This window comes from Sprattus sprattus (genome assembly GCF_963457725.1).
Source record: "Sprattus sprattus genome assembly, chromosome: 9".
Classification (NCBI taxonomy): Eukaryota; Metazoa; Chordata; class Actinopteri; order Clupeiformes; family Clupeidae; genus Sprattus; species Sprattus sprattus.
The window spans coordinates 9,725,797-9,734,408 of record NC_137928.1 but is presented as its reverse complement, the minus strand read 5'-3'; the positions used below and the strand labels follow the sequence as shown (position 1 = coordinate 9,734,408).

Genomic DNA, 8,612 nt, shown 5'->3' with positions numbered 1-8,612 from the left:
GTGTCTTGGCTGGGGCGAGGTCAACTAGGTCAACAGCTAAAACATTTGATGACCTAAGGGTAGAAATCTACAACAGTGGACGTGCTGGCATTGATGCTCTCCCTCCTACAAGTAGTGGGATCAGAGGCCACATCCAACGAGGGTCTTTCCTTGTTCAAACGGCATGACACTTGCTTGCAACAGCCAAGGACCCCAAAGCAAGACTAGAGCCAATGAAACATGGATGGACGGAGCACTTTGGCACACTCTTGACATCAAAATGTCTCAAGCCCTTACCACCAAGTCTGCTCACAGTATGTAAGTGTGCAGGCAAGTGTGAAAATCACCGATGTGGCTTTCGTGCTGCTAGAGTTTCATGCACCGTATTCTGCCATGGAAAAATGGGAAAATCATCCTGTAAAAACCCATTCCATTAACATGCATCCACATGAGAGAAATTGGACTTTATGGTGCATTTTTAGTTAATTTGGTATGATGTAATTTGTACCACTTTTATTGCTACATAATTTTATTTGCACCCAATTGTTTTATTTTATATTATTGTACTAACACCCAATTAAAATTCAAATAAAAAAATGAATGTTTATAATGGTTACGTTTCTTCTCTTCATGTCTTGTTATAATTCAAACAAAGCATTGCAATTGTTATAATTCAAACAAAGTAAAATACAATAAAAAGTGACTATAAAGAAAAACATCTTAATGGTGTTATTAAAATATGATGTTGACATTGACATTTGACAATGACATGATGATCCTAAATGTTAAAAACAATATTAACAATGAATGTTAAATGCTAGATTTAGTAGAATTAGACTTTGCATCTGGTTTTTATTCCTAATAATGGCCAAGGTCTTCAGAATAGGGAAATGACCTTGACCATGACCTTTTAAGGTCACAATCACCCAATATGGTCATATCAATGGCAGAAATGAATTCCACATACCATAATTAATCAGAATAGATGTATTAAATGTGTATAAACATTCAGAAACAACAAAGATAGATTTTCACCATAACCGATGGCGGCCATATTTGATTTGACCATTGCGCAATTCGTGGCACTATGGCGTTCAAGCACCTCTGTGATTTTTCATGTCTAGGGACCCACTAACTCAGTTCAAGTGAGAGATTCCGCCAACACCAAATTGCGAACGGGTCTACAGGCCAGGTACTGGACTAATTTACGATTTACATGATTTTTATGGCTTCAAAATATCCTTGAATATCCCTGTGATTGAAAGACAGATATGGCTTCAAAACTTAAATATCCTTGAATATCCCTGTGATTGAAAGACAGATTTCTGTTGAATATGCCTGCGATATAAAGCTTGATGGTGGTTTTCGATTTACATGATTTAAGGCATTTAAAAGAGATTTTAATTTCAGTTGGCTAGAGTGGGTGACGTCCTACGGGCAAGCACACTAATAACTGGTCTGACGTTTCCTTAAAAAATAAACAAACAACTAACTTGATTTCAAAGCATTGTCCAGCTGTTTACTGACTTTTGTCATGTTTAATGATATTATTTGTCTGAAAGTCCATATTTTGTGTTGTTTAAATGCCGTTTAGACAATTTCGAAAGTATGTTGAATTTATGTTTATAAATGTCACGAAAATTCACGGCTATAAAATAGCAGGTAAACTATGCTAGCTCTCGGTGCCATGCTATCCTTGTCCCACATTGTTTAACGTGTTTTTTTATGTATCTTTTCGTTTTGCCTGTTTTACAACGATCAAACTTGTATGAGTAATTGCAGAGGGTGAAAAAGAGTAAAATAGGGGAAATGTAATCTAGCTGTCTAATCCTGCCAAGAGGAAACACATGTTGACAACAGCATAATTAGGCCCTGGCTACACCAGACGCGGAAATTTTGCTTTGCGGACGCGGTGTGAACGCAGCAGAATTCGAAACCGTTGAAAGCAATGAGAGTGGCTACACCAGACGCTGAAACGGAATGTACCGTGCCGACATTTCCGTGCGGAAAATTAAGAAATAGACTGGTTTCTATTTTTATTATTTTCCGCGAGGTTTGCGTGGGCCTTTTAACATAGGCCTATATTATGGTAATAAATCAATGAAATGTAATGAAAATCATTATATATTTTGCTGTGAATAATGAAGGAAGGCCAACTCCGATTATTTCCAAAACCCTCGAGCATTTTTAACGTTACTTTTCTCATTGAAGATACGACAGTGTAGAAGATAGATATAAGTAGACAGTGTAGGTCGATATATAGCAAGTAAGATGGTTGTCAGTGTTCAATGAATGACTTTATATTAATGAATATACTTGAAAGACGAGGACAGCTTTACGACCACAGGGAGGTTAACTTGCTTTAGGCTATAGCAAACATACTTAGCCAGCCATATCTTTGAAGTCGGAGGTGAAAACCCTAACTATTTCATTTGTAGGCTAACTAGTTAGTTTGTAGGGCTGACTGAGTACAGTTGAGACATGTGTAGGCTAGAGTTGATACCAGACATCCCAAGTCTCCATTAAGTTCCGGGAGTCTCCCACATATTGATAACGACTCCCTGATGCCCGCAAATTACTTAAAATCTCCCGGAATCTAAAGCGAGCAAACAACACAGACAGACGTGCTCCAAACCGCATTGAAATCTGTGTAGCGAGTGCACAACAGAGAGGGAGAGGGATCTAGAAACTGTGCGTGAGGCAGTGTGCCTCAAATAAAAGCAGTTAACATAAATAGGATAGTTTTAGCAGCGTATAATAAATAGTATAAGTAACCTACATATTTAAACATAATTAACAAAGAACTGCATAGGGCTATAGCCTATAGAATGATATTATGCTTGTATAACTTTTAGGGACCACAACCGAAATATGTAGGCCTCCCTGAAATGGAATACCTCCCTGAAATGACTTTTTGCAAGTTGGGATGTCTGTGATACATTAACTTGGGATGTCAATAACCTGCATGCGCAGCAATCATAATACGTGGTTTTTAGTGTGCACCTGCATATAACGTCGATTTTTTTTTTAACTAGCCTACCTAAGATATTGATTTTATCGTGTCCCTTCTACAATGAATATGTTATTAACCTTACCTCATCAACAAACGCAACTTACATCATTGCAAACGTTAAACTGTGCAACATAAATCTACATATTCCATGCTATCATGCCCTGCAGGGTCATTGCATGATCTAGCGAAAAGCGTGAGGTGGCCAGCGGGGTACAGTTGAGACACAATGTATCAACTGTATCCGCGATCAGCAGTTTAGAAGTCAGAAAACAAACAAAGCAAATGAAAATAAAATGTTATATTTTTGATATTAGACCTGTCCTATTAATGGGTGTCTTTTCAAATATGAAAATTATAACAATGTTTTATCTTGGGGTCTAAATAAGCAAGGTAGGAGATAGGGTACTACAGTTGGTACACCTTGATTGTGATATAGCCTATACCTCATAGTACAAATTAAACAGGCATGCAGTGTGTGTATATGTACCTATATGAATGTGTGTGACTGTTGGCTAGCCATGTTTTGTAGCCTGTATTGATTTATGCTTGTGCTTTATTTTGTCCAGTTGTCTTTTAAAAGAAAGTTGAATGTATTTGTAATGCTTGGTCAGTCACCATCAATGGGTTTAAATGGGTGTCTCAACTGTACACCACACGAGACAAAATCGCACTTCATGTTTATGAGCTAATTATGAATACATTTAATAAGTTATGGATATTATTGATTGATAATATTTTAGTATACAATCAAAGGAAATACGTTTTTATTCTCTGGAGGATTAGAAGTAGCCTAAAGCAAGTGCCTTCCGTCTACTCACTGCAGGCACTGCAAGTTTCAAATGGTTTATGTCCGTTGATGTCTGCTTGGTAACCAAGTCTGCCATTGTTACGAATTGAGGTTGGGGTGTGAACTCAATTGCACGACTCAGACACAAGGGGTGGAATGAAGAATAAACTTTACTGTCCAGGGTTCGGTACACGGTAATCAGTCAAAAGGCAGGCAAACAATGAAAAGGGGTAAGGCAAAAGAGAAGTCGAAATCCAGTCCAGGGTTGGCAACACAACAAAACTTAATTACAACTGTGAACACGGAGGAACACGGAGAACACTGAGAACATTGAAAACGCTGAAAACACTGAGAACTAACACGCAACATTAATGACGAACCAGCAGCGAGAGACAACACAAGGACTATATATACACACACACAACAGATAACAAGGAACAGGTGAAAACAATCAAGGCAGGGCAGACAAAGAGACACAGGTGAACTAACGCCCGACTCACATTGTTGCGTTGGAAGGCGTTGATGCGTCAGGGTTAACGCATCCCCATTCACTTTGCATGGGGTGACGTCATCCTTTGCCGAACTGAATTGTGGCCCCGTTTGGTTCGCGTGCGTTGCGTTTCATGCTTTGCTTGCGGCAAGAGTTGAAGAAGGTTGAACTTTTCGAGAGGCAATGCATGCGTCAGCCAATCATAATGCCTTTCATGCATAACTGAGAGCACAGGCGCTAGCCAATCATATCCCGTATATGCTCACGTCTACAGAGCGGCAAACTCAAAAAAAAAAGATGGCTGCCAAACTCCGTAGATGGTCGTATTTGTACCTACAAGTTGGTTGTTTGACTTTTTTTTAGTTAGATTTTTTTAATCGAAATAAAAAATAGACAGAAATAGACACTGTACAATGTAAAAAACCCTTTATTGTAACTGAAAAATACGTATCATAGGATTTGCGAGGTCTCTGAGCACCCTGTCTAATGATAGCATGCTACTACTGAAAGGGGAAAAGCTTGCTAGTGACTTGATTGGTTTGATGACCTGTCAATCTCACTATAAGGTCTCCGGTATCAACAGAACCCCATGCGCCAGACTCCTCCTCTGCCTTCCGTTGGATCAACGCATTCCAACGCAACAATGTGAGTCGGGCGTAAACGAGGGGAATTAACAAGAACAGATAACGAGGGACAGGTGAGAACAATCAAGGCGGGGGAGACAATGACAGCAACGAGGGCACATGGCAAACAAAAACAAACACAGGGAAGCACATGGTGAAAAGCACATGGTGGGAACAAGGAAGCACAAAGACTAGACAACAAAGATCACATGATACACAAGGGAGACTGTGAAGGACCGGACGGTCACCCCACGTTGTTTTAGGGATGTGGCGACTGGACGGGGTGAAGTTGAGGGGGAAAACACTATACAGGAGATTGTGGCTCTCTTATAAAAATATATATATATATATATATTTATTTACACAGGGCTATAAACCCCAACACAGTGCCCACAAAATAAACAAACAAAACCATTCAGGCCGTACCCCTCGGAACTCAAGTGCGTGGTACCCTGGGCACCTGCTTGGCCGATTAGGCCCAAATGATGGCACCTTCTCAAGGCCCAAAGCCAGGCCCCAAACTAGGCCCAGGCACTTAGCTCGAAGCTAGGTACATTGCTAGCCACTCAAAATAAACACATGAACTAAACACATTGACTAGGCACATTTAACAAGGCACAGAAACTAGACATGAAAACAAGGCACAAAGACAAGGTACAAAAACAGTATCCACACATCTAGATACAAAACCAACTTCACCTAACATCAAGCAAGTGGTTTCTTTGTTCAAACCTTTCACGGCCTCTCATGCCTGTCTCTCTCAGCCCATCTCCCTCACATGAAATTAGACACCCTTTAAATAGGGCACAACCACAGTGTCTTGATTAGTGCCATCATTGGCATCAGGTGAGCCAGGAACCCACCATTATGGGGGAGGAGTCCAACAGTCTTAAAGGGCCCATCCCTTTTTTGCCACAGTGAGGAGGGGGAGAATTCACCTTCTCACAGAGACAAACTAATAAACAGCAAAAGCACAATAACAAGGGAAGGGCGTGAGGAGACAGACACGAGGAGACAAGGGTAAACGAACACAAAAGAAGGAACACGGGAGACACAAGGGATACATACAATGAAACAAGACAGGGACAGAGCACAGACCTCACAGCCATAAATTAAACGTTACACGAATCTTGTTTGAATAAAGGGTTTCTGTAGACTTCATACTTAACCATGTAACTCTGATCCAGATGAAGGAATATGGAAGAACTTTGATTGATAAAATAAGTAAACAAAGACAGCAAAACCGATATTGGTTTCATTTTTAACACGTCCGGTGTAGCCGGTTCAATAAAATATCCGCTTGGTGAACGTTCTATTTCCGCACGGCAGAATTTCCGCATCTGGTGTAGCTACGGCTAGGGAACAGGGAACTGCAGCAAGCAGCTCAGAGTAGCCGCTCCCTTGTAACTTAGATCAGGCAATCAACAAGCCAATCAAATGAGGGAGAATTATTTCATTTATTTATTTAATTTTATCATTTGATCTAGTTTGTTAACATAAATAAATATGTAATACAATATCCTTCTGCGTTTTTTTAATTTATTATTTTTAATTTCAAAAATAATTTTGGCGATAGGTGCCCTTTTTTCTTTTATTAAGCACCTGCCCCCAAAAATGTCTGTGCACGTGCCTGTCAATGTTCAGTCGGCCTATGTTGGCCAAAATTTGCCAATTTAGGATTAAATATCAATACAAAGCATTTTCATATTTGTTTATTGCCTTATAACAGTACATGTGCATTTTCCTATATATATATATAATTTATAAAAGTTATATTTTCAATTTAAAATGTGTGTTTTGCATTTTAAATTTCATTACGCTTTTCAAAAATCTTGCCCTATATATTTATGGTTCAGAGAATAGTTAATCTTTTATAAATTGAAAGTCGTGTCAGCCAAGATAAAACATGAAAGTGACTAATGTTTCCCAGGTCCCAATCAGCCACAGAAATGGATCGTTGAGATTCACCCAGTGCATCATTTATTTACAAGGTTGTTTACAACTCCAAAGGAATTCAGAGTGGGCAAAGGCCAAACTAACAAACAAACAAACATTTCTAGGGAAACATAACTAAGATAACCTAACCGAAATCAATAAAACAGAACACAACACCTTACCCCCCTGTCTAACATACACAGGAGAAACAACGTCAAAAGAAATGGCAGCCTACTCCTACAACCTTATAGCGATCAACAACGCGATCTGCTGTGAGTGTTTGGGAAAGGAGGAAGATGTGTGACTCCTCTGTTTCATGGCTATGGCACCTGGGCTCCCTATATTGTGGGTAGTCATCGGCCAAGATCCACTTGCAAGCCGGCAGCTGTTCCACATATCACCGCCTCATACCTGCACACTCGAATTAACATGCACACACCTAATGCAGATTCCACACTAAGGAAAAAAACAAACTGGTAACACATCCGCAGTCGTAATAACAGTGTTAACATTCATGGAATAAGCTTTCATTTGCTTTTTAAATGCTTATTCAGCTATTGTTTTCACTGTGTTCAGTCTTGTTTTTTCCAAAGCACTTCTTTGAAATATTTTGTAAATCTGTTTTATCTTTTGATTGATCTCTTTAGTTTTAGTTCCATATATGATTGGATTGAGACAGGAAGGAAATACTACAAGTGCCATTGCCATGAACTTCTTTAGAGTTAAAGGGCTCTGAGGAATTCTGTATACAAGAACAACTACAACAGCAGAGCATTCATAGACCACAAACACAAGGAAGTGAGTTGCACAGGTATACAAAGCCTTTGACCTAGCATCAGAGTCCTTATTTCTGAAACATGCAATTAAAATAAATGTATAAGAAAACACAATAGAAAATAGAGTAAGTCCATGATAAACACCTGTGACAAATAAACCATAAAGACTGTTTATGGTAATGTCCTTTGCACAAGTCATCCTGAGGATTGACATATTATCACAGTAGAAATTAGAAACATGTGTTGAGCAAAACGGGTGACGCAAGGTGAGCCCAAATACAGACCCCACTAGAAGGAAATTAATTAAGCAGCATAACATTAAGATGTAAATGACAGTAGTTTTGGACATAATTGCATGATATCTAAGAGGGTGGCATATAGCTATGTATCTATCAAAAGCCATTGCTGACAAAATGAGGAATGTAGCACCAACATACAAATGCAGGATTAAGGCCTGAAACAGACATGCAAGGAAACTTGTGAGTCTCTGTTCTGTCATTAGATTATAGACAACCGGTGGGATCATGGCACTCACACCTGCAATGTCATTGAAAGCTAAACTGAACAATAATAGGTACATTGGCTGATGCAGAGGTGCATTGACAGCTATGATTCCTAAAAGAAGCAAATTAGAACACAGTGCAAATATATAAATAAGAATTCCAAAGGCAACAGTCACATAGGCTGCTGTGGCTGCTAAGTCAAAGCTACCCATTTTAAAAACTGCCACAAAAACATTCACAGTGATGTTGTCCATCATATTATTTTTTGGTTTCCCTGCAAAAACCTTCAACAGAGCTTTAACTGTATAGTGGTGTAACTCTGGCATGTATAATGTTTCTGTAAAGTCATATAAAAGCAAAAGGTGCACTGGTTAACAGATGATTTTTCATCCCAATAAAAAGCAGAAGGATAACCCTTCCTAGTCAGTTTCAGCCTGTTTTATTGCTTGACAAAGACAGTGGCTCATAAAGGTCACTCATACAGTCAATTCTCCAAAGACAATGAC

General features: G+C 39.1%; 1 protein-coding gene across 1 annotated transcript; it reads right to left on the bottom strand.

The window, feature by feature from the left end:
• Positions 1-7,373: 7,373 nt before the first annotated feature.
• On the bottom strand, positions 7,374-8,363 carry LOC308370627 (olfactory receptor 51I2-like; the record flags this gene model as incomplete). The annotated part of the gene is made up of 1 exon (XM_080845308.1): positions 7,374-8,363. One exon carries the CDS (start codon positions 8,361-8,363, stop codon positions 7,374-7,376), a length of 990 nt encoding a protein of 329 aa, XP_080701434.1.
• Between the last annotated feature and the right edge of the window lie 249 nt (positions 8,364-8,612).